Source organism: Triticum aestivum, chromosome 2D, assembly GCF_018294505.1.
Source record: "Triticum aestivum cultivar Chinese Spring chromosome 2D, IWGSC CS RefSeq v2.1, whole genome shotgun sequence".
NCBI lineage: Eukaryota > Viridiplantae > Streptophyta > Magnoliopsida > Poales > Poaceae > Triticum > Triticum aestivum.
This window is the reverse complement of record NC_057799.1, coordinates 235,466,439-235,493,752: the sequence shown is the minus strand read 5'-3', so window position 1 is coordinate 235,493,752 and position 27,314 is coordinate 235,466,439. Positions and strand designations below refer to the sequence as shown.

At 44.4% G+C, this 27,314-nt stretch overlaps 1 protein-coding gene across 2 annotated transcripts in view; it reads left to right on the top strand.

Moving 5' to 3' along the window:
* Positions 1-27,314, top strand: part of LOC123052648 (UPF0613 protein PB24D3.06c) — a 48,838-nt gene that overhangs the window by 7,910 nt on the left and 13,614 nt on the right. For both annotated transcript variants that reach the window (XM_044475951.1, XM_044475952.1), the window contains 4 exons: positions 3,563-3,668; positions 23,215-23,307; positions 23,385-23,450; positions 23,685-23,830. In XM_044475951.1, coding sequence (XP_044331886.1) covers positions 3,563-3,668; positions 23,215-23,307; positions 23,385-23,450; positions 23,685-23,830 — 411 coding nt within the window. The remainder of the gene's footprint in view (positions 1-3,562; positions 3,669-23,214; positions 23,308-23,384; positions 23,451-23,684; positions 23,831-27,314) is intronic.

Genomic DNA, 27,314 nt, shown 5'->3' with positions numbered 1-27,314 from the left:
GAGGAAAAACCAACACTGCTTTGGCGCCCAAGACTTCCAAATAAGCTTCCATGGCTCAAAATAAACAACCCCATGGAATAAGGCCTTATGCCGAACTGGTTGAGAACTGGCCAGACTCTGAATTTTCAGCGGTGTTCATCTTGCACATCCGGTTTCAGCGGCGTTCATCTTGCACATCCGGTTGTTGCTGCACAACTTGCATCAACTCCCAAATGTCTATGAACTCACCCAGGGCTGCAATCGTGAGGTCACCAGCAACCTCTTTCACAGTATGGTTCGCTTAGGGAGTAGAGCAAAAAGATTAGGGGCCAAGCCAGCAATGGGCCTCCATCTCCCTACTAGCCAATTATCGGTTCAGAATGAAGTAGAGTTACCGTCACCCACAATTGTCATCATGGCAGTGGAGAAGTAGGCCCGAACTGAGTCATGAACTTGTATAGAGAAAGCACTCTATGGCTTATCCGGTGGCGTCTTGGCTAGCCATAACCATCACATTCTCCATGCACATCCAGAGGATTTTAGATCATGGATACCCATCTATGGATCAACCCCGCCCATAAGCTCCCTTCCGCCCCTACCTAACAATCACCTCAGACCAGATTTTGGTTCAGGCGTGCCTCATTTCCGCAAGCTTGACTTCCTGACATATGACGGTTTAGTCAATCCACTTGGTTGGCTCAATAGGTGCGAGCAGTTTTTTCATGGACAATGCATAGACTAGGCTAACAAGGTCTGGACTGCAGCCTACCACCTCACCGACGACACTCAGTTCTTGTACTTACAGCTCAAGCACGAATTCGGCATGCCGGCATGGAAGTGGTTCAAGGAAGCTTGCCACGCTTAGTTTGGTCCGTCACTCCACGCCAATCCCTTGGGCGAGTTGGCACGTCTGCTATTCACTTCCTCGGGTGCAGACTACACCAGCAGGTTTCTAGCGCTTGTTGCAGATCTGCCGCCGCCATCTCCCATGGTTTCCTCACCTTGCTTGTCACAAGATTTTGCACCTTTATCCTCGGTGATTTCCCGCTTCGCACATGAGAGGGGGTATTGAAGTGCATATGTGGATTGCCTAGCCCTTTCCATCAGTTCGGGCTTTTGTTTGCGTTGCCTAGTGCATGAAGCTTAACAGCGCTCATGTGCTGCAACAATGTGCCATTAACACCGTCCCAACAACGGTTTCCATACACAACAGGGCCGCCCAAGGGTCTTTGCATTGATGTCGAGCTTCAGCGTCCACCTGACCTCCACACCGCTATCTCCTTTGCGAAGGCCTATGAGCAGTGGCATTTCCCTCCAACAACATCACCAACCAGGCTTCTGGTTCTACAGGGCCCTTGTGCCCCTCCGATCTTCCTGTGGTCAATGCAACTACAATACCTTCCCCGCCACCGCCACTAGCACCTGTTTTTCCGTCGACCACTGCAGAGCCAACCCTGCCACGGCTGGTTCGGCGCCTCACTCCAGCTGAGGTAGTAGAATGTCGTCGTCAGGACCTTTGCTTCAACAGCGATGAGATTTATGTTTGGGGTCACCGGTGTGCGCGACTATTCTTAATCGCGGCTGGTGACTACGACCAAGATAGTTGCACATCTGGTCATAGTCATCAGAGTAGGGGTGGGCATTTGGTATTTTCAAATTCGGTTTCTATCATTCTGTTTATTTCAAATTCGGTTAGCTAAGCTAGAAACGGAAAATGGGAATTGAAAATAACTAACCGAAAGTTTGGTTAACCAACTTATTTGGTGTGATTTCGGTTTCTACCGGACAGACCTTGCCTTTACCAAATCTGCTGAGAGCAACCTCTTATGTATAGCAGGAAGTCCCCGCCTTATCTCCTCAGCGACGCGAGGTTGGACTAAAGTTTCCGATTGGCTATTTGCATTCTCGTACGTGGGCAGTTTCAAGCAAGGGGGCAGTTTCATATAAGTGCCCAGCCCACGATCCAAAAAAGTGGCGTCCTAGTTTCTGCTGGTCGCACATGTGTTAGTGGGCCATGGCTTTGATGGTAGCGAAGTGGTTTGGGTACGGGAGAAGTGGAGAGCGACGTTCCTTCGATCTGGGTGAGTGTTCCACGTTAGTCTGTGTTCTGTCTTAGGTATAGTTCGGCATGATTTCGGCTAACCGAGATAAATATTGAATCAACCGAACTTACTTCGGCTTTTGGAAGTAAAAACCGAAATTATTTACACTAATTATAAAAACTGAAAATTCGGTTTTGTCAGTTTCGGCTTCGGTTTGGTGTTCGGTTCATCGGTTTTTATGCCCACCCCTACATCAGAGGCCAAGATCCCCTGGGAGGCAATTGACAACCTACAGCTTGCGGACAAGCTGTTTTTCAAGGAAGGGAGAGATGCTATGTGGACCAGTCCATCAAACATGGAGTCTTATCCCTTAATTAGAGTCCTAGTTGATTAAGCATCTTTATTAGGAAAGAGTCCAGTCAGTTTAAAGATTGTATTAGAGTTTGAATAGATCAATAGATTTACCGGCTTGTTGGTCATGTCTTGTCTACGATACAAGGGGCCGACCCCTCAATAAAGCATAGAAGAATATTGTCGTTTACTTTTATCTACTTTTCAGTAGTAGGGTTAGGTCAGTAGTAGATTCTTCCATTTTGTTGGCCCAAGGGGGTAGGTCATTACAAGCAGAGATATTTCTAACACAATCATTGGGTATAGGGTACCATCCAGGGTCATGTTGCAGTTATGCATTTTATGATTGGCTCCATGCCAATTGTTAATCGATGATACATGCTTATAATTGAAAACATTATTCTTGTAACTTTCTTTCTTCCTTGTGTTCTACTATGTTCACCTCTGTTAGTCTTGGCAGTGATAAATTTATGATTCTGTTTTCTTAATTGTTACTGGCACATGCTGTCCATCAAAGGCTGACACCAAGCATAGCCATGTTATGCTAAATTGTATTTGCCCCATTATTTGTTGTACTGCTGACTTAAAACAAATTTTTTATTTGCAAGTAGTTTATTTTAGCATATTAATCATCATCTCTGATAACTGTGCCCTCAACTTAACTACTGCATGTAATGGGCAAGCTTCTGTTAAAGTATGTCTTCATTTGGTCATTTTTATGCTTCAATAAGTTTAGCATCCTTTACTTATCTCTTGTTTTTTCTTATATCTGGCCTTGCGTTATCTAAATGCTGCCTTCTGTCAACTAAAAACACTCTTTACAATGCTGACCTCGTCCCAACTTTTAAGGCAAAATATGTGTTGCTCAAGGTGCTAGAAATTCCAAGCATCACAAGTGGTATGGGGTTTATGCCTAATGCCCTGTCAGTCTAACCAAAGATAATTATTAGAATTTGTTTTGGTCCCAGAGAACAGAAATCTTTCAAAGTGAGACAGCCTCAAAACCACGGCAAGGTGTCAGCAAATTTATGCATGTTCAAGGAGGTGGTGGTGGACCGATGAAACAAATTGATCATAACACGCTTTCAGAAATATATTATCATAATGCAAAACTTATCTGTTTTATTTGATTATTTATATAACAATTAAGTTTGATTCTATAGCACTAATCCATTTCGAAAACCTAACAGTTACTTGGAACCATTGTCACTTGCGTTGGAGGTTGAGAAATGGTCACTGGTTCAACCATTACTTTCTTCATCATATACTGGATACGGAATTTCCAGCTTGGAGCAAGTATGTTCTTTACTAGTCAATAATTACATCAGCTTGTTCGTCCTTGTATCAAATAGAATAACACTTTCTGAATTGTAGCAAAGCATGCAATAGACCAATATCCTTGAGGTGTTCTCATTATTACATGATAAAAGAGGATCTGAGGTTCTGTGTTTTAAAAGCCTTTTTACTCCTTCAGTACAGCAGATATTCTTGATAGTCGGATTTTGAATTATGCGATGGAGTTGCTCTTAAGTTATACAACTCTATAAGTGTAACCTGTTTTTGCTTCTTGAAACTTGACCCTTTGAGAGCCTTCTGAAGCCCCCTTGGTTTTTTTGTATGAACTCTATCACATGGAAAAAATGTCAGCTACAAATTTTATGCATAGGAGAATCAATATTTCATTGTGTCAAGACCTGGACTAGACTTAACTGAATTTAGCAATCAACCGAGCATTTCAGAGAGAATTTGGGGGGAAATCAAGCTAGGGTTTGTATTCCTTGCAAAAGGGGAAAGTAGGAGAAGCACGCCACCGGCGGCTACGGTTTATACCTGATTACATTCAGCGTGTGCAAAATGGAGAAAGAGGAGAGGCTTTATAGCCATTACAACACAAAGACTGAAGAAAAGCAACACTGCACACATGCGCTTGTCGGAAAGCAAACAACAATGGGTCGAAGGGTAGGAGCCGTAGGATGAAGCATCAACGGGCAAGCAGTGGCACCAGTGGGGAACCGTTATCATCAAGGGAGAGCCACTGGATGGGCAATCGACGATCCAAACTAGATCTGGCATGAAGAAACAGGGGAAGGTTACTACATAGTCACCATGGCACACTTCTACAGCCTGACAATACCCCCCAATTGAGTTTCAGCTTGTCCTCAAGCTTGAAAGGAGGGAAACACTTGGATAAAAGCTGAGTCCTCCCAAGTAGCTGCTCCTGGGGGCAAGTTGACCCACTTGACTAGCCATCTCACAACTGGAATGCTTATACTACCTTGAGGCCTTGGGATGAGCTTCCTTTCCAAGACAGCCTCTGGTTCCATCTTGATGGAGCCATCAGGTCCCACCAGAGGCAAGTGTTTAGAAGGAACAACTTGCCCAGATGTTGTTTCAGCTGGCTTACATGGAAAGTGTTGTGCAGCTGGCACCCTTCAGGCAGTAGAAGTTTGTAAGCAGCATTACCCACTTTCTGCAGGATTTTAAAGGGGCCATAAAACTTTGAATGCAGTTTCAAGTGTCTGTGTAAACTGAGAGATGCGTGCCTGCAAGGCTGTAATTTCAAGTAAACCATATCTCCCACCACAAAAGCTCTTTCCTTTCTCTTTTTATCAGCATAGTGCTTCATTCTTGCTTGTGCCTTCTGTTAGGACCGAGAGTATATCGACCAGAGGGAGGGGGGGGGGGAGTGGGTGAATGGGAGATTCAAAAAAAATTCTTGCGAATGTTTTGACTTGAACCCAATCACAGCAGCAGAAATAAGGTACGATAGAAAAGAACTCAATCAAGCACGATGCTGAGGTGCATATCTATAGACGTAGGAAGCAATTATGGTACGGGCTTGAGATATCACAGGTTTGACTACAATGATAGTAATGCAACAAGCAAACACATGTAGTAGCCAGAGGTACAACATGACATGAACTGCAAAAGAAAAGCATGAGACTTAACACCGATGAAGTGTGTTAAGCTTCATGCACTAGCCAGCGCAACCAAAAGTCCGAACTGATGGAAAGGGCTAGTGCCACATATACTGTAACACACCCTCTCACGTGTGATGGGGAAGACAAGTCAACACGTGCAACCGGAAGAGAGCGACAGCCATATACTGTAACAAAGTGAATAAAAATGACACAGGGAGAGCACACCAGTCTAAACAGGATGAACACAGAGGAGAAAAACTATATGATAACAAAGTCAAAAGAATGATGAGAATGCAACAGGATGAGCAACGAACAATAACTGATTAAAATGACAGAGTCGACAGAAGTGAATGATATGCAACAGACAGAGTAGATCAGATAAACTATCATCACAGAGCACGAAAGTAAACTGCCGAAGGTAATGCAGTAAAGTAGAATGAACCAGTGGTGCTCGATGGCGACAGATGAATTTGGTAGACCAGTTCGCCCTTCTGCCAAAGGACTACGTCTGGTTGGAGGGGTTGTGATTTAACACAGAAGATAAACTCTCTTCGTCCTATTCTCCTTCAACTCGGAGTTGATTAGACTCCAGTTGATTTCACTCGTGGTAGATACTTGTCGGCGATCTCCAAACCTTCAACAGACCCTCTTCGCGAACCACAATGACTCTTGGTTGCTGAAGATCTTGCTCGGTGAAGACAACTCTTCAACACTCGAGCCGACACCTATCCGTCTAGAGAGTGCGCAGCTCTCAAGAGTAATAGGTACAAGAACTCTAACTCCGAACTATTGTGATGCTCAACCACTATCTAAGTTCGGGCTCTTGATTTTTCTCTCTGGGTTGCTCAATCAATCTTCTCGAAATCTTAAGCGGAGCAGCCAACGGACAACGTTGGAGCGGGGTGGCTACTTATAGCCGCAGCCTTCCCTGAAGGGAAAATACCAAATTGGACATGTGGAGCAGCCAATGGCCGAACGACACGAGTCCAACGGTCGGAAATTGAGCACAACGATAACATTACTTGCGGAACAAGTAATGCTAACTCCCTAGTTCGAAAGATATCTCCTGCAGCATGAAGAACAACGCCTACAGCTAGCAGGTAATCATTCGAAACATAAAGAGATTTCTCTCTGTCTCGCATAGGTTTGGGCTAAGCATCACATCGGATCTAAGCTTCGAGAACCTATACCGCTCTTAATAGTACGGAGGTTCTATGACTCAAATGAACGAAAGAAGAACAACGAAATGAATGCTACGTCTTCACTTTGTCTTCGACTTCCATTCGCTGCAGTCAATTTCTTCAGACAGAAACTCCGAACCAATTGCTTCACGTTAGCAATAATTTTTGAGGGGCTAACTCCTTCACATCAATCTTCACGCCTACATGACTTCAACAAATATAGCTCATTCTTCTTTGCAACGCAGATATTCTTCGGTGACGTTCTTCTCCCCCTTTTGGTCAACAAGTGTCAAAAAGGAAAGAGAATGCATACGAGGAACTACTTGTCCGAAGAATCCTCAGAATCAGAATTCGCATTGCTTGGCAAAGCAGAGCGAGCGATAGTCGAGGCCGAAGCAGGAGTTTCAGCATGGGCTTCGGGATCAGCTTCGGAAGTAGCCTTGTGAGGTGCATCTGGCTTGTAGATAAATGTTCCAGCTGTGTCTTCGTGATCATCATCTGGTTCGACAAACAACAGGTCAGTGGATGCAGAACGCTGAGGAAGCACTGGGGTTTGCCTTCGGATGCGAGGAACTTAAAACAACTCCAGATAATCATATTCTTTCTTGATACCCTTTGCAGAAAGTTGCTTGCGAGAATAATGCTTGCGCAGAAGGGTCCAGGAGCGCTTCTTTTGTTCCTTCTCATGCAGGAGAGTTTGGCGAGCATAACTGTGAAGCAGATTCAACTCGGTCATCATTTCCAGCTTTACTTTCTGATCGAGCTTGATATGGCTTTTCAGGGCTTGCTGAGTGCGAAGACAAATCTCATATAGTGACGGATTTTCTTCACGAGGGATTTCAACCTTTGCTTTCTTGACTTCGGAGCAGAAGCAGGCGCAGAAGCAAAACCAGTTGCATCCATCGATATCATTCCGTTGCTGATATCTTTCGCAATCTGGAGTGTGTCATGAACCGGTGGCATGAAAACTTTCGGAGTATGAGGGCAAAGAAAGTTTTTTTCGATGAGCTGCTCAATGGCAAACATGACCCAAGGTGCATATGGCTTTAAAGCTTGGGGACTATCAGCAGCATAGGCCAGGTTGCGAATGAAAAGATTTGAAATGTCAAAATGAATTCCCTGAGCAGTGGCTAGAAGAGCATTTCCCACGATGCCATTGATGGTTTCTGGCATGTTGGTTGGCGTGAGGGAGTTGCAAAGAATATAAAACAACACTTTGTTCTCATAAGCCAGATTCTTTGGATTTGCTTCAATGCATTCATCACCAACAAGTTTGGGGTCCATCAGCAGATGAAGTTGGGCTTCGGATACATCCCAATAGTGCAGCCTATGTTCACGAGTCATATCAAATTCACACCGAGGAAGATTCAACAATGCTAAAAACTGATCAGCCGAGCATTTGATCTTTTCCTCTCCAGTCATCCATTCGAGGATCCAAGTATTGCAGTTTGCAAGGTCTCTTGAGATGTAAAGAGTGGCATAGAATTGAAGAATTACTTCACGATTCTAGCCATGATTGAAGCGCAGGAAACTCTTCAGGAAGACGAGTTCAATTTGCTCGATGGTGTGATGAAAACATGGTAAACTTTCGAGCTCAGCGAAATCCAGAATCTTGTGCTTGAATATTCGATTCTTGCCAAACAGTATTGCTTGGGGAACAACTGGTGGGGCAACTTCATCGTGAGCCATCGGCTCTTCAGATTTCCTTTCTTCCTCTTCCAATCGTGGAACAGTGGAACGAGGAGTAGGATCAACATCCATCTGGGTAGGGGCACCAGATGATGTGACCAGGGTGGTTTCGTATCGGGAAACATTTAGCTCCCCCTCATTCTTTTCAGTCTCCTTATTTGACTCGGAGGGCTCAGCTTGCAAATTTCTCGAAGGCGATGGATCTGCCTTCTCAACTTCAATTTCCTCATCCAACTTCATCAACAGGTGCTTGCTGCTCGGGCGAGGCATTTCCTTCATTAGTCTTTTCTAGGAAAATATCAACCACATCAGGTTGTTCTTCAGCTGGGGAATGATAACCTCCATGTGATCAGCTTGCTGCGCTGGTTCATTCTCGTGAGATGGAGATGGAGGAACTTGCTACAAGGGAGCAATGGAGTCAAGTGGAGCATCAACAACAACAGTTTGAAGGTGACGGTCATTGATTCCTTTCGGTTTGCTGGCCCTTGCTTTAGCCTTCGGACGTTTTTCTTCTTTGATTCTTCTTCGAGCGAGATCTGCCTTGCGGTCAATCTCGTTTCTCTTATCACACACTGAGATACATCCATTTTCAACCTCGAGTGCCAATCGAGAGCCTTGGTGAGTTCAACAATCTCTTTGTTCAGATTCTTTCTTTCGGCTTCAGTGTTGGCCTCTTTCCTCATTTGCTCGAGAACTTGCTTGTCCTTGACAGCCTGGTTCACCCTCTTGATAATTTTCCTCAGCTTGATGAAATGTTTCGTTACCATTTTGGTGACATCATCAGGAAGTCCCAGACTGCTTAAATCATCAGATTTTGCATCGTAAGCAGCACTCAATCACATCAATCATGAGATTGAAATCATACTTCTGTTTCTCTGTGGAAGCAAGAACACTGGGGTTGGCTTTCTTGGCAGATGCATCAGCTTTTCCTTCAGTCTGCAGCTTTCTCTTCGCAGAGGGAGCAACGGAATCCGAAGGTTTCTCAGTGAGAGGAATGGGTGCAGTCCTTGGTGATCTCCTTGGAGAGGGCAAAACTTTCACTGGTGATGGAGTCTTGTATGGCTTGTTGAGAATGGCACGTTGATCATACATAGGAATTTCATCAGCATCATTTTCACTGGATGACCCATCAGACGAGTCAGAAACAACCTTCTTGGATTTCTTGACGGTGGTTTTCTTTTGGGGAGCACGAGGGGAAACAAATTTCCCGGTCTTGCTTTCCTTTCGAGCAGAGGCACGATCCTTCTTCTTCTGGACGTCTTGCTGAGTTAGCGCAACGTTTTGAGCCTCGACTTGATTTTTCTTCGCTTGCCTAGCTTCACGCTTGGCTTTGGCCTTTGCCCTTTAGCCACTTCATTGGGAAAATCAGCGATGGTTTTGAGGGAGTCAGGATGAGCATTTGAAGCCGGAGGCGGTCTGACTTTTTCATCATCTGGGCCAAGGCAATTTTCAGCAATGCAGTCATTCCACGGTGGTGTGAAGGCAAACAGGATCTGATACTTTTATGATTGAACCATTTCTTTGCCCAGTGGCGGCGAATCTTTGCAGCCTATTGTTGCGTTCAGTTGTTGTTTCAACCTAGGTGGAGTTTTGTAACCTTCTGGATCAGACATTTCAGCTGTTGTTTTTCTTCTCTCTGCCACGACCACCCTTTTTAGGATTTCCATCGAAGAAAAGGATTAGGGCGCCAGTGACCAATTCATCCTCGGGCTGACTGTGAGCCGAGGGAATTTCATCACTTTCTTCTTCGGGTTCAGACTCGGGTTTCTTCTTCGGAGCTTTGGGAGGCTTTGAAGATTTTCCTCCTCCTGTCAATCTCATTCGTTCAGACAAAGGTGGATGCTGAGGCAATTCTCCTTCAGAACCAGAATGCTCTTCCAAACTCTGTGCCATGACCAACCTGTGAAAAGGATAATACGAGGGAAAATGGGGTAGGGTCATAAACATGCACAGAAGGTGTTTTGAACGAAAATTGATGTTTTTGGAAGAAACAAGGGAATCCATGATTGACTTAGAGAAAGATATCCTCGATAGATTTTAAACTAGCCATAGCAAGTACAAGGCAGAGTAAAGTCTATCTAATCTTTTGGATAGGCATGCATGAACCCTAGATCAAGAACTAGTACGAGGAAGATCTACAAACCATACCAGTTGAAACTTAGTGAATCCTAAAGATCTACCGCAGTGAAATAAATGAAAGAAAATAACCACTGGATGAACTGCCCTAAGAACAGAGATGAGGAGAGGAACAGTTCAAGATCCACGTGCCCTAACTTGGCTACTTGGAACAGCTACGGCAGTGCGGGAGGGAAGTATACCGCACCAGCGTGATCAACTGCGACGAGACTTCACCGGAGTTGCACGGCAAGGCACCTCGCCGGAGTCGCTTCGAGCACGGGCTCGGGAGGAGAGCGGACGAGGGTTGGTTTGAGGAACAAATGAGGAAGAAGACACCGGGAGGGGTATTTATAGCTAGCGAGCAGAACCACCTCTTCGAAATCCACGGCCCACAGATGCGGGACGTTCCGTATTCGACGGGCACGATCACGATCGTGGAGATCGTGGGCACGTGGCAACCGTTTTCAGCGAGAAACTCGGAAACTGAGCGGGAGACCGAAAGGTTTGAAGAAGGGCAAACGCCAAAAGCGGATAAGGTTCGAAGTTGATTTCTTTCGCGACCAAGGACGTCGAAAAGAAATTTTCTTTAGATCAAATTGCATGCTTATGACGGACATCAAAGATTTAGATGAAAAAGAATAGAGGGATAAAAGGGTCCGAAACAAAACACTAGCCAAACGAGGAAACACAAACACATGGAGCTATGAGTGAGTTGTTCAACGGACGAAACACAACACGACGAAACGAAGACATACATATGAAAGAAAGCAAATAAACACAAGCACCAACAATAGTTCTCAGGGCTTAAGACTAGGCGATTGGAATCCCTGAGAGAAATCCTGCAAGAGGGGTTAGTTCTTTTGCGCAATCCACACTTGCGTGGGCGACGAGAATTTCACTTGTCTTGTCTGAGCAGGGACATTCCTTCGATGATTTCTGTAGTTCACCTGTGTACTACGAGAGTAATCATAAGAATACACATTGAAATTATTTCTAGAGACATGAGCATAATGATTCGATGAGGCACACATGTACTCCTAATGTCGAAGGTTTGACCGATGCCCATTCGAGGAACTTCCTGCGTCAACCTGCGAATGATAATCATTTCCTCGAAGATAATTACTCTGCATGTTCAAGTTAGCAGTGACAGATAAATTTTCAATGATGCACTTCTTCACCCAGATTTGCTTCTTGGGTGAACCAGACCTGCAGTTAGTCCCATCACATCGAGCGAAAACATTGCCATTCTGTTGCTTGAAGAATTTGTAGTTTGAGTCATCTGACTCGTCAAAAACAACAGTAATGGGAGTGTCATATCCAGACAGAATTGCAGGTTCGAGAGTTTTACTTTTAGAAAGAATCCAACTCGTTCGAGGATATTGCTCGGGAGTCCAGTAGGTTCCATCGACGTTAAGTTTCCTTTCAAAACCCAGTCCTTCCTTTCGAGGGTTTTTGTGCAGTATAGACTTCTTAAGCACATCACAGAGAGTTTGATGCCCTTTTAGGTTCCTTAGCATTCCTGTCTCAAGCAAGTTCTTTAACCTGCAATTTTCATCAGTAATAGCAACATATTCCTCAGAAGAGGGGTTAGAATTTTCATTCGTTGTAGTTGCAATATTCTCGATGACAACATTAGATATTTCAGAATTTGAATTAGCATTGCTACGTTCTAGGCATTTTAAGCAAGGAGGCACAAAATCATCAGGAAGTCGAATAGATTGTTTGGCGAAGAGAAAAGCTTTTTCTTTCGCAAGCATGTTATGAGACTCTTTCAATGACTCGAGTTCTTGATTCCTGTTAAGGAGTTCATCTGATAAACTCTCGTAGTCGACTGCAAGTGTCATATCGGTTGGAAAGATCATCAATAGTTGAAGAAAAAGCATCATGCTCTTCGATCAACTTTTGATTCTTGTCCATCTCTTCGACTAGTAATCCTTAGGTTTTTCTAAGATTTTTCTCAAGCATTTCAAGCTCATCTTGTTGAGATTTTGCAATCTTAACAAGTTTAGCATAGGCAATGTATTCAAGAGAGTATCCATTCATGGATTTTTGGTGTTTTGCTGATACCTGATCCTTAGAGGTCTTTGCCATGAGGCAGAAAGCGATTGGTTCATCATCACTTGAAGCATCATCATCAGTGTCTGATTCGAGTGATTTCTCAGATGATTCATAGGCAACAAAGGCATTGCTTCTTCCTATCCTTCTGTGAAGTTCTTCATCATCTGATTCTGATTCAGATGTCTCATCTTCAGATTCTATTTTCATTTTAGCACATACTTTGTTCAGCTGTGATATCTTCATATTTGATTCGATGGTTGCTTTGGCTTGCACGTCAGTGACTGGTCTCGTCGAAGAGGATGAGGAAGATTCATTTTTCTTTGAGAGCTTAGTATGACGATTCATTCGAGTGAATCCATTGTGAAGATATTTCCATCGGTTGCTAGGTTTTCCTTCCCAGCATGGACAATCTGCTATGAGGTGACCGAATTGTTTGCACTTGAAGCACTTCATTTCTTTCGAAGGTAACTTTCTTGAAGATTCAGGCAAGTCAGATTCATCATCATTTGTGAAGCATAGATTTTGTCTTCTGAGATCACTTAGTCTTTCTGTGAGCATTTCAAGTTCCTTTGTGATGGTGTGTTGATTCTCGACTTCTTCTTCTTTGAGCTGCCATAGTGTGAAAGAATTTCTCCTTCACCTTCTGAAGAAGATTCTTGATCTCCATTTTCAAGTTCCATCTTTTCTTCGTGAATGGATAGCAACATCATGATCTTGACGTAGTGGAGTTCTTCATAGTCTGGTCTTTCCTTGATTTCAACTATTATTGGATCGAAGGTTGCATCAAGAGCACTCAGCAGCTTGTTGACCACATCTCTATCGAAGATATCTGTTACTCCCCACTGATGAAGTCTTTCGACAATATTCGTCATTCGATCAGTGAGTTACATAGAACTTTCTTTACGAAGGCTTCTGAAACCAGCAAACATGGCACGAAGCATTTGAGTGTGAGGATCCGTTCTGGTGATGAATTCTTCATGAGCATTTTTGATGGCATCCCAGAGTTGCTTTGCAGTATCGAGTTTTTGGTACCGAATGAAAATGTCTTTCGAAAGACTGCTACAGATGATATCTTTTGCTTGTGCATTCAACCGCAGCATAGCTTTGTCATCGGAATTGGGAGCATCAGGTTGCTGAATAGTGTATCCGTTTTCCACAATCTGCCACAGATCTATGTTGATGGCTTGAATTCTCATTCTCATTCTTTCTTTCCAGTAGAGATAATCTTTCCATCGAAGATAGGAAATCTCTCAGAGTGCGAGGATCTACCTGCATACGATATACTCAAAACTTCAAGGTCGTTAGAACTTTAATACACGCAGACAAGGAGTACCCGCTCTGATACCAATTGTTAGGACCGAGAGTATATCGACCGGGGGGGGGGTGGTGGTGAATGAGAGATTCAAAAAATTCTTGCGAATGTTTTGACTTGAACCCAACCAAAACATTGGATTTAAGGGACGAAAGAAAAGAACTCAATCAAGCACGATGCTGAGGTGCATATCTATAGACATAGGAAACAATTATGGTACGGGCTTGAGATATCACAGGTTTGACTACAATGATAGTAATGCAACAAGCAAACACATGTAGTAGCAAGAGGTACAACATGACATGAACTGCGAAAGAAAAGCACGAGACTTAACACTGATGAAGTGAATGAAAATGACACAGGGAGAGCACACCAGTCTAAACAGGATGAACATGAGGAGAAAAACTATATGATAACAAAGACTAAAAAGAATGATGAGAATGCAACAGGATGAGCAACAGACAATAACTGATGAAAATGACAGACTCGACAGAAGTGAATGATATGCAACAGACAGAGTAGATCAGATAAACTATCGTCACAGAGCACGAAAGTAAACTGCCGAAGGTAATGCAATAAAGTAGAATGAACCAGTGGTGCTCGATGGCGATAGATGGATTTGGTAGACCAGTTCGCCCTTCTGCCAAAGGACTATGTTTGGTTGGAGGGGTTGTGATTTAACACAGAAGATAAACTCTCTTCGTCCTATTCTCCTTCAACTCGGAGTTGATCAGACTCCAGTTGATTTCACTCGTGGTAGATACTTGTCGGCGATCTTCAAACCTTCGACAGACCCTCTTCGCGAATCACAATGACTCTTGGTTGCTGAAGATCTTGCTCCTTAAAGACAACAACTCTTCAACACTCGAGCCGACACCTGTCCGTCTAGAGAGTGCGCAGCTCTCAAGAGTAATAGGTACAAGAACTCTAACTCAAAACTACTGTGATGCTCAACCACTATCTAAGTTTGGGCTCTTGATTTTTCTCCGGTGGATCTTAAACTCAAATCACTCGGAGAGGGGTTGCTCAATCAATCTTCTTGAAATCTTAAGCGGAGCAGCCAACGGACAACGTTGGAGCGGGGTGGCTATTTATAGCCGCAGCCTTCCCTGAAGGGAAAAGACAAAATTGGACATGTGGAGCAGCCAATGGCCGAACTACACGAGTCCAACGGTCGGAAATTGAGCACAACGATAACATTACTTGTGGAACAAGTAATGCTAACTCCCCAGTTCGAAAGATATCTCCTGCAGCACAAAGAACAACGTCTACTGCTGGTAGGTAATCATTCGAAACATAAAGAGATTTCTCTCTGTCTCGCACAGATTTGGGCTAAGCATCATAGCAGATCTAAGCTTCGAGAACCTATACCCCTCTTAATAGTACGGAGGTGCTATGACTCAAATGAACGGAAGAAGAACAACGAAATGAATGCTACGTCTTCACTTTGTCTTCGACTTCCATTCGCTGCAGTCAATTTCTTCAGATAGAAACTCCGAACCAATTGCTTCACGTTAGCAATAATTTTCGAGGGGCTAACTCCTTCACATCAATCTTCTCGCCTACATGATTTCAACAAATATAGCTCATTCTTCTCTGCAACGCAGATATTCTTCGGTGAAGTTTCCTCGAACTTGAAATCGAAGACAGCATTCTCTTCGGTTCTGCATGGACTATTTCTCTCTGGATGCACTAGCAAACAAATCTGTCCATGCCTGTTTCTGTCAACAATCTCCAAAACACAGGAGGGCAAATATTGCACCAACACCTTCAAGAGGTTTTGCTTGATTACTTCCATTGCCAATTCCCTAATTTGTAACAAATCTGCATTGTCATCAGAAATTGAATCTGGCAGGACAGGCTCTGCCACCATATGAGGAGGAAAGTCATATAAGGCTTGGAATGGGGTCATTTGCAGAGCAGTATGAAAAATGCTGTTATACCACCACTCAGCCAAAGCTAACCATCCATGCCATTTCTTGGGTTGCTGGAAGCACATACATCTCAAATAGTTTTCCAAACACTGGTTCACTCTCTCAGTTTGTCCATCAGATTGGGGATGGTAACTAGTGCTCATGTGCAATTTGATTTTAAGTGATTTGAAGAGCTGCTGCCACAGGTTGTTAGTAAAAATTCTATCCCTGTCGGTGACAATGACTAGAGGCATGCCAAGTAACTTGAAGACTATCAGAGAAGGCTCTTGCCACAGTTTGCACAGTGATGGGGTGTTTCATTGCTATGAAGTGGGCACACTTAGTGAATCTGTCCACAACCACCAATATCATGTCTTTGTTTTCAGATGTGAGCAAGCCTTCCACAAAATCCATACGTATACGAGCCCAAGCAAAATCAGGAATTGGCAGGGGTTCCAACAAACCAGGATATAGGGTATGTTCTGCTTTAACTGGCACATAGGGCATTGCTTGACAAACTCAGGCCTCCTTTGGTTTGAAGGAATTTTGTAGGAATTCCATAGGATAGGATTTCTATAGGAAAATTTCCTTTAGAGCCCTTTGGATGTAGGAATGGAATCAGCTTAGACTCAATGAAAAAAATCCTATGATGTGAATCAAAGGACATCTCCTTTCCCATTCCTACTCATAGGATTTGAGACACATGCCATCTCATTTCCTATGACTTTCCTATTCCCATGATTTTCCTACCCTATGAACCAAAGGAGGCCTCAATGACTTCTTGGTTGAGTCCACGCCAGTGAAATACCAATTTAACTCTTTGGTAAGTTGCTCTTTCCCCAAAGTGCCCCCTAGCTTAGAAGTGTGATAAGTTCTAAGGATATCTTGCCTCAAAGAAGTTGCCTTGCCCACCACAATCTTATTGTGAAACCTGAGTACGCCATTCTTGAAAGTGTATGAAGAGTTACCATCCTTGCTGAATGTGCATTCAGCGATGAGTTCCTTAATCTTCTGATCTGATTTATAGCTTCTCACAACTTTAGTGACCCACATAGGAGTAGTCATACTGACAGTGCGTGATGAGACCATGTATTTGCCTCTTGAGAGAGCATCAACAGCTCTATTTTCTTTGCCCTTTTTGTACTCCACTGTGAAATTATACCCCAGCAATTTCAGTAACAGTTTGTGCTGTGCACCTTTAGTCAATTTTGCTCTTGTATATACTTCAAACTTTCCTGGTCAGTTCTGATCACCAATGATGTGACAGAGAAGTAATGCTTCCACTTCTTCATAGCCTCAATAATTGCTAATTCTTCTTTGTCATAAGTGGACAGGGCTGTTGCTTTTGGTCCAATAGCTTTGCTTAAATAAGATAATGTCCTTCCTTCTTGCATTAGCACAACTCCAAGACCATAGCCACTAGCATCAACTTCCAACACAAAAGGTTTTGTAAAGTCTGGCAATGCCAATACTGGGGCATTGGTGAGTTTTTCCTTGAGAGTGTCAAAAAGCTTCTTAAGTCGGTGACAGTGCTTAGTGCTGGCCATTCCTTGATAGCAGCAATCTTTGTTTGGTCAGTAGCCACTCCATCCTGATTAATCACATGGCCCAAATATTCAACTTCTGACTGACCAAATGAGCACTTGTCCATTTTAGCAAATAACTGGTTGTCCCAGCACTTGAGCTAGATGTTCTTTGTGCTCTTCCATGGAATTACTGAACACCAGGATATCATCAAAGAAAACCACTACAAACTTTAAGAGGCCAGCAAATTCATGAGTTAACCAGATATTCATAATGCCCCATGTGTGTGGAAAAGGCAGTTATATGAATATCTTCTTTAGCCATTCTAGTTTGATGATAGCCATTCCTTAAATCAATCTTTCAGAAAATTTTAGCCGCTTTGAGCTGATCTAGCAGGTCTTCAATTACTGGTATAGGATATTTGTTCTTAATAGTAATTTTGTTGAGTTTCCTATAATCAGTGCACAACCTCCAGGTGCCATCTTTCTTTTTCACTAGCAGAGCAGGAGAGGAAAATGGGCTAGTGCTAGGCCTGATTACTCCAGATTTGAGCATTTCTAGGATTATCTTTTCCAAGGCCTCTTTCTGGTGATGAGGCAATCTGTAAGGTCTCTGGTTGACCACCTGGGCCTCATCTGTCAAGGGAATTTTGTGATCACAGGGCCTGGCAGGAGGCAGAGCAGTGGGTGTAGCAAACACCTTGTCATATTGTTGTAAAACTTGTTGTAGTTCCTTAGGACACTGTTGATCTGCAGCACAGTCAGAAGGAAAAAACCACACACAACCTGGTCCAGTAGAGTTTCAGCATTGTCTTTGGCTTTAGTAGGATGCCGCTGAGGCAATGCTTCATCCACAAAAGTTATCATTTTTCCTTGGACAGGGGAAATTTTCATTTCCATCTTTATAAAGTCCAACTGTAAAGGGCACTTCTTTAACCAGTCCACTCCCAATATTATATCATAACCTTTTAATTTTAACTCCCTGAAAGTGTGACTGAACTTGTGGCCCTGAATTTCATATGGACAATTATGGGAAGAAAATTCGCTACATAGAATGCCTCCATTGGCCACCATCACTTTGACCCTTGGTGCAGTAACAGGAGCCACCGGTAATTTAGCAGCCATTTCAGGTGATACAAAGGTTGGTGCTTCCACTGTCTACAAGAGCTATAGCTATAGTACTGCCAATTTTGACTGACAAGATAAAAGTTTTTTCGGCCACTCCAATGCCCGTAGCAGCATGCATTGACAGTTGTAATACAGTATTATCAGGAGGGGGTTCAGTTTGCTCAGGATCTTCAAAATCTGTAACATAAATTATTTCTGAAGTATCATTGTCTTGAGCTTGTAATGCTTGTATTTGTGCCCTTTGGCTCATTTTGCACACCTGTCTGTGACCTGGTACCCATGACTCTCTGCATTTGTTGCAGACTTGGTTCTGCTCAGGATCCAAAAACAAGGGCCTAAAATTTTCCTGAATTTTGTCAAAGTTCTTTTGCATAGTGACAAAATTTCTGTTTACCAATGCTTGAAAGTCCTGGAATTCCTTCTTATCCTCCTCACGATACCGTTGCAACGTCTTAATATCAAGCTCCCGTGATTCGAGCTGCGATCAGCTGTTTCGCCAAACTCCGTAGGCTTAGACATGGTTTTTCCTTTTGATCCGGAAAGATTCAGCAAGAAGGGTGGAAGGGGGGAATTTGCAGATGAAACCACCAAGGATCTACCGCCGCCAACATAGACTCCAGCGCCTGCCTCCTTGAAGCACCATCCGAACTCAATAGCTGGGATTTTCCCGCAGGGGAAATGTTCACCGGCAACCAGGCCTGAATTCTGACTGCCTCTGAACAGTGCCACTCCGGCCGCCTCCGTCGAACACCATTGCCCGATCTATAGTTCGCAGAGGGATTTTACTGCCGCACCCCCAACCTTTACGCACCAGAGATCACGCCACCGCCAAGAATCGACTGGCTCTAGATACCAATTGTCAAGACCTGGACTAGACTTAACTAAATTTTAGCAATCAACCAAGCAATTTCAGAGAGAATTTGAAATCAACCTAGGGTTTGTATTCCTTGAAAAAGGGGAAAGTAGGAGAAGCACGCCACAGGCGGCTAGGGCTTATACTCGATTACATTCAGCGTGTCCAAAATGGAGAAAGAGGGGAGGCTTTATAGCCATTACAACACAAAGACTGAAGAAAAGCAACACTGCGCACATGCGCTTGTCGGAAAGTAAACAACGATGGGTCGAAGGATTGGAGTCCTAGGATGAAGCATCAAAAGGTGAGCAGCGACACCAGTGGCGAACTGTTATCATCAAGGGAGAGCCATTGGATAGGCAATCGACGGTTTAAACTAGATCCGGCACGAAGAAACAGGGGAAGGTTACTACATAGTCACCATGGCACACTTCTACAGCCTGACACATTGTTACCTTCAAAATTCACACACATAAAAATAACTGGCAGAAACACAAAGTACCATTGGTACTGTGAAACTTACCAGTGTAAGATCGTGGATGTCGCCTAGAGGGGGGTGGGAGGGGTGAATAGGCACTTCAAAATATTTATGGTTTAGGCTTGAACAAATGCGGAATAAAACTAGCGTTTAATTTGTCAAGCACAAAACCTAAAACAACTAGTCTCACCTATGTGCACCAACAACCTATGCTAAGCAAGATAAACAACTAAGTGATCGCAAGATATATAACATGAAACACTATGCTATCACAAAGTAAAGTGCATAAGTAAAGGGCTTGGGTAAGAGATAATTGAGGCACGCGGAGACGACGACGTATCCGGAAGTTGACACCCTTGCGGATGCTAATCCTCGTTTGAAGCAGTGTGGAGCACAATGCTCCCCAAGAAGCCACTAGGGCCACCGTAATCTTCTCACGCCCTCGCACAATGCAAGATGCCGTGATTCCACTAAGGGACCCTTGAGGGCGGTCACCGAACCCGTACAAATGGCAACCCTTGGGGGCGGTCACCGAACCCGTACACTTTGGCAACCCTTGGAGGCGGTCACCGGAACCCGTACAAATTGCTCGGGGCAATCTCCACAACCTAATTGGAGACCCCGACGCAAGCCCGGAGCTTTACACCACAATGATCGAGCTCCGAGACACCACCAACCGTCTAGGGTGCCCAAGCACCCAAGAGGAACAAGCTCTAGGGTACCAAGCACCCAAGAGTAATAAGCTTCTCAACTATTCACTTTCACGTATCGCCGTGGAGAACTCAAACTGATGCAACTAATGCAATGGCAAGGGCACACGGAGTGCCCAAGTCCCTCACTCTCAAATCCCACCAAAGCAAGGAAAGCTATGGAGGAAAATGAGAGGAAGAACAAGGAGAACACTAAGAACTCCAAAATCTAGATCCAAGGGGTTCCCCTCACATAGAGGAGAACGTGATTGGTGGAAATGTGGATCTAGATCTCCTCTCTCTTTCCCCCCAAAACTAGGAGGGATTGAGGGATAGCAAGCTCGAAGAAGCTCAACAATGGGGGAAGAACACGAGCTCAAAGGATAAGAATCATTGGGGAAGAAGACCCCCTTTTATAGGCCTCGCCAAATCCAATCGTTATGTGCCCTATGTGCATTGGACACACACAAGCAGTACTACCGCTCCAGGGAGCAGTACTACCGCTCGGGCGGAAGTACCCGGAGTATAGTGCACAGAAGAAGCATCCGGAGGCGACAGTGCCGCTGGAGCGGTACTACCGTTGAGGTTGCAGTATACAGGGGAGAAGCGGTACTACCGCCCCTTACAACCGCCCTACAACCGCAGAGAGTAAAACGAGTCCAGAGGCGATAAAGTAGGCGGACGTAGCAGCGGTAGTGGCTGGCCGGTAGTACCGCTTAGAGCAGTACTACCGCTCGCCACTACCGCCCTACTACCGCTGAAGCGATAAACAGTCAAGAAGCCGAAAAAAGGGGTAGTGCCCGCGGCACTGGAACCGCGGAAGTACCGCGCAAGCGGTACTGCCGCTGCCCAGGGCGGTACTACCGCTAGAGAGCAACAAAAGACCTAAGCAAAATAGATGGATGTGTTACAGTATATGTGGATTGTACTAGCCCTTTCCATCAGTTCGGACTTTTGGTTGCGTTGGCTAGTGCATGAAGCTTAACATGGTATCAGAGCCAAGTTCTTGAGTTCAAGTCCTGGCTTTCGCAATTTATTCAAAAATTGCTCGTAGCCCCCCTTTGTGTCCACGTATAGGCCTCTTGAGTCATACGTGAGTTTCGCGCGCCATCGCTCTCTTCCGGTTGCACGTGTTGACTTGTCTTCCCCGTCACACTTGAGAGGGGGTGTTACAGTATATGTGGATTGCACTAGCCCTTACCATCAGTTCGGACTTTTGGTTGCGTTGGCTAGTGCATGAAGCTTAACAGGATGCAGGAAAGCTTGAACTGTCATAACTTCTGTAAATGAGCTCCGAATTGAGCAAACTCAAGCTTGTTGGATAGATGACGAAAAATACTATCCAACAGCGATCGGTTATAGTAAGAAGTGGCAGAGGGAGTATGCCTAAGAGATAGAGATGTGAAACCTCTATGAATGAAGAACAAGCAAAAACTCTAACATCGAAAACATCATAGAAGATGCATATATGAACTCCGTTTTTGATGAACTCGAGGTTGTCATGAAGATGACCATAAGCTCTGAAACTCACAAAGAGAAACACCAAACAAGAACCAAGAAAGATGATGCAAGGATGCAATGGTTTGAGCTCTCTACGAACGATACGATCAAGCTACTAACTTGAGAGCCCTCCTTGATAGTACAGCAATCGATCCTATAACCCGGTCTCCCAACTACCACCATTAGACTGGTAAAATAGAAATCCTATCACGGGCAAACCTTTGCCTTGCACATAGTCCACTTGAGCTAGATGATGACGATCTTGACTCTCTCAAGTTGGGCCACCTTTCTTGATTGCGTTGGCTCGATGAAGACTAGTAGATTGCTCCCCCATACTCCACTATGGGTGAGCCACACATCGGAACATCTTCACAAGTCCATTGTCACCAAAATGGACGACAAGCTTCAAGCATGATCTCTTCGTGATGCTCCACTTGAACTTGCACACTACAATCTTGATGACGATCACCACTTGATGTCATCCTCCATGGGTTGTATGGGAACTCCTCTTGACGCAAGCCCATGGAAACATGCCTAACCCCACATAAAAATTCTCACGTAGACCATGGGTTAGTACACACAGCGTAATGGACAATGCTTGCCATACCATGGAATCACTTGATCCCTCTCGGTACATCAACTTGATTCACTCTTTGACTTGGTCTTGATCAACCTTGTATCATGTCTTCTACATGACCAATCTTTGGACAATTCCTTGAATAGCACTTTGGTCATCACATAAACTCCTTGAAACCAACACATGGACTTAAGAAAAGCCTATGGACAAATCCTTCAAATATAACTCAAGGCAACCATTAGTCCATAGAGATTGTCGTTAACTACCAAAACCAAACATGGGGGCACCACATGTTCTTTCAACCAGGATTCACTGTATAAAGTTGTAAATAGTTTTGGAAGGCTAGGTGGTCAGAGCCTACCTATGAGCTGTTCTCTTAAACCGAAAAATGTTTATATTATGTATATGCAAGTACTCCCTCCGTTCCAAAATAGATGAACCAACTTTGTACTAAAGTTAGTACAAAGTTGAGTCATCTATTTTGGAACGGAGGGAGTATAATGTAGTGCATGCTCTAGAACTTACCTGCCATTTCCTGAATCTTGGCTGAATATGAATTTCAGTTCAGAACCATGGGTGGGACGTTTGTAAAAATAGGAATCGGGTATCGTGGGGAGAACGCTCCCTGGTCATGTTTGCAATAGAAGATGCCTTTTATTTTGGCGTATGAACTAAGCATTATATGACAGTTGCGTTGATGACATACTGCATTATTCATCAAACCTTCTGATTTTACCTTTGACTTTTTTAGTGCAATGCAGCATGATAAGAATACATGAGGACAATCAGTGGCAGTAGTGATACAACCAGTTTTGCTTAGATTAACGTTTGATTGATTTTTCCTTTTTGCTTCTCTTTGCTTGATTTAGTCTATGTGTTGATCGTATTTTTTCTTTTGCAAGGATGCATTGGAACTTGATCAGCTCATCGGCTACTTGATAAATAAAGATAATTCTGAAGGAGTAATACTGCTCGGTCACAGCACTGGTTGCCAGGTATGCTGTTACAGTAGATACTGCACTATTTTATGGTCTACAGTATGAGATAACATGGACACTTTTATGAATGCCAGGATATTATACATTACATGCAGACAAACTTTGCATGTTCCAAAGCAGTTTCTGGGGTAATTTTGCAGGTATAATTTTCCTGTCCATATTCTTGTTCTCCGAGTATTGCACAGAAGGATTTTTGGTCTCCGAGTATTCCTGTCCATATTCTTGTTTCCCGAGTATTGCACATGATATTCTCACACCTAAGGACAGAAGCAACTGATCAGCTTGTAAAGTGTTGATAATAATTGCTTTTGCTGTAATTAATATAACACCTTAATAGTATCTTGATAGAAATTCTACAATGATCTTTTATTCAGGCCCCAGTAAGTGACAGGGAGTATAGGGCAACTCTTCCAGAAACAGGAGAAATGATAGATCTGGCAGCGAAAATGATTAGTGCGGGCCGTGGAATGGATTTGATGCCCAGAGAAGCAAATTCAGATGCTCCAATTACTGCCTACAGGTACTAATTTTCATGCTCTATTTACACAAGTCCATAGTTACAATACTGTGTACCCGTAGGTAATTATGAAAGTTTACGAGAGGTACCACTATTGTTAATGATACATATGACGGCTATATATGCTCAAGAATGCATAAAGAGTTAGATGAGCATGAGTTAATGACCATGGTCATATCATACTTTGGGTATCTCCAAGGCAAAAATAAGCCCGACCATGAGGGCTTTATGCCAGCTATCTTCATTGTGGCCTCAGCAAAGGGCAACCTCAGCCTTGTGGCCGGTCACATGCAGTAGAAAACGATTTCTCTTTCCGAACCCTTAACTCGCCAACTACCACAGTTGGACGAGAGCGAAAGGGACAGCTAGAGAGAGGGGTGCCGCTGTCATTGTCTCTGTCGGGAGCCGGATGGGCACTTCTGTGATCACTTGATCCATGACAGATGGCCTTGTCCAGCAGGACTGACTAAAGCAAATGCCTCGTGGGCGCAGCGTGTGGCCTGAAAATGCTACAGCCTACAACCTCCTCCCTTCACCACTTCAGGCTTTGGTCCTGATGGTGGCCAGAAGAGCAGCACATCTTGGATCAGACGACTGCTGTGAGCTTGGGCCAGTGCCGGGGAAGACGAAGGAGCAGCAGCAGCAGGCGCCCACCTGAGCATCAGCACATCCCACTTGACATCTGTCAGGAACTTGGTGCAGATCATGAAAACCACACCGGCAGTGGGGGCATGGAGGGTGATGCGTTGGGTAAGGAAGAATTTGGATGTTGTGGTAGTGTATGGGGAGATGTTTTTTCTTGTACTTTTGACTTGGCTGTCGGTGATTATTTGTTGCAAGCGGGGAAGTCGTGGGCCCGGCTGTATGCACGGGAGCTGCATGGACGGCGGTGCCGGAGCTAGGAAAAGTGCCGGCTGGCGCGGGTGTCAAGTGCAGTTGCTGCCTGCTGGTACCTCTGTGGCTGCGCGACAGAGGAGGAAGAGGAGATGCGGCTCTGCTGCTGCTGAATTCGCTAGAATGCACTGCTGCTACTGCTGCTGCTGCTGCCACTGAGGGGTGCTGCTCCTGTGTCTGCTGGCTGCTGCTGATTGGGAAGGGAAGAGAGGCAGCGGTTTGAGCTGCTGCTGTTGCTGGGAGCTACTGTTGTGTGCAGCTGCTCGCCAGGGGGAGAAGAAGGGGACATTGCTGCTGCGGGCGGCTGTTCGAGGAGAAAAGCTAACTGCTGCATGTAGCTACCTGGGAGAAATGTGGACATTGCTAAAGGCTTCCATTTCATCATCGCTCATAGAGTCATAGGTGCCGTCATCGTTGGCGATCATGGTGCGTCTTGTGGGGCACTCGAATGTCTTGTGGCCACGGCCTTTGCAAGTGAAACATTAGATGAAACTTGTCTTGGCGGTAGCATCCGTTGGAGGAGTTGTAGATGATGAAGCTCTTGGCTTGTAGTTGCCTGTAGAGGGACGACTCAAAGATGTCGTAGGTTGCTTGGAGCTTGAGGTTCCACTGCTAGTGGGTGTAGCTCGAGTCGTTGTAGGCGCCGGAGTTGTAGAAACTTGAATGTTGGAGCCATAAGGTCTTGATGAGTACTTGGAGTACTTGTAGTCATCTTGCACTTGTCGCTCCGCTTTGGTTGCTTGGTGCACGAGCCCGAGGAGGTTGGAATGCTGTTGGAAACCCGCAATTTTCTTGACTTGGTGGTTGAGGCCATTCAAGAGTCTCGCCATTGTTTGCTCCCCGTCTTCCTTTACGTTGGCTCGTATCATGGCAATCTCCATCTCTTGGTAGTAGTCCTCAACTGACTTTGTGCCTTGTTTGAGAAGTTGGAGCTTCTTGAAGAGATCACGGTTGTAGTGTGTAGGCACGAAGCGAGCTCTCATGATTTCCTTCATTTGATTCCAAGTAGAAATCGGTGGCTCGCCTTGTTCCCTTCTCGTCTCAACAACTTGTTCACACCAAATGAGAACATAGTCTTGGAACTCAAGGGAGGCCATCGTGATCTTTTCCTCTTCATAGTTGTGAAGACGAAATATCTTGTCCACTTTTAAGGCCCATTAGAGATAGTCTTTGGGGTCCGTGGTTCCGGAGAACTTAGGCATGGTGAACTTGAGCTTGCCATAGCGTTGCTCCTCATTATGATGGTTGCGCTGGTGATGTCGCTCTTGGCGTGGAGGAGGCTCTTGAACTTCTTGCTTCTCATGACTAGCTTGATGTCGGGGCCGAGGGATTCTTGCTCTTTGCCTCATTTCATGGCGTTCCTCATTGCGAGCATCTTCATCTTGTCGCTCTTGTCATAGGGCTTGTTCTTGTTAACGCACTCTTTTATTGCGCTCATCCATGGCGCAAGTGGATTCGCTTAGAGCTCATTGTGCTTCAAGCGCTTGGTCCTTACGGCGTTGTTGTTCTTGCCGTAGGACGTCGTCGTCTTGCTCTTTATGGCGTTTACGTTGTCACTCTTGCTCTTGTTCAAGGGCGTCTTGTTCTTGTCGACGACGTCGTTCGCGCTCACGAAGGTGGTCTTGTAATCCATTGCCATGGAATGGGTTTTGTGAAGCCTGATGATCTTGATGGTCATCTCGAAGATGAGAACGAGGTCGTGGTAGACTTGCATCGGAAGAGGTGTCCGAAGAGTGGTGGCTTGAATGTTGCCTTCTTGATGATGAAGATGTTGAAGAGGTGTGTGTGACCAAGATTGCACGAATCTCTTCCATTTGAGTGGACAACTTCGCGTCAAGATAGTCCCGATTTCTTGCTTCGGATTGGCGCAAGTCGGTTGCGAATTAATCAATCTATCACTCAAGGCTTCATTTGCTTGATGCATGGCTTGTTGTAGTAGAGCAAAGTGGTGAGTTTTGGTGACGAAGTTGTCGGCGTCTTCGTTGTCGTCGAAGGGCGGGTTTGACGTGCTTGGGCTATCCATCACAAGGCCCGAGCAAATGTGAGTGAAAATTTGAGAAGAACAATACCAAATTTACCTTTTCCGATGTTGAAGATGGATCAATGATCACTCAAGATGGTATTATAGAAATAGTAAAATTGGTACCAGATCTTATCAATCTCACACCTACACAAGTAATGCTTATCAAGGAGCTTGATTAGGATGAATGGCACAAAATTCAAGCAAGTGTTAGTCAAGATATTGATAATGTTGAAAAAGATTCACAAATTGCATGCAAAGCAAATAGATCAAAACCTATGATATCACTTAGAACTAACACACGGAAGGTAAATGGGATTTGCACAACCAAGGAATGAGCACAAAATGTGTTACCATGGAAAAAGCTTGTGTTGCACGAATACTAGAAGAGACGCTAGCACGATTGCTCGAATGGGTGAGATACGTACTTGTGCACAACCTATGAGAAACAAAATGTGTCGTCTTTCTATCCCAAGTATGCTATGTATGTATGGTCTGTGATGATCAATGGCATGCAATGTGGCTCGATGCTATTGCTTAGAAGCTCTTTGCTTTGTTTTTCTTTTGCTTAAA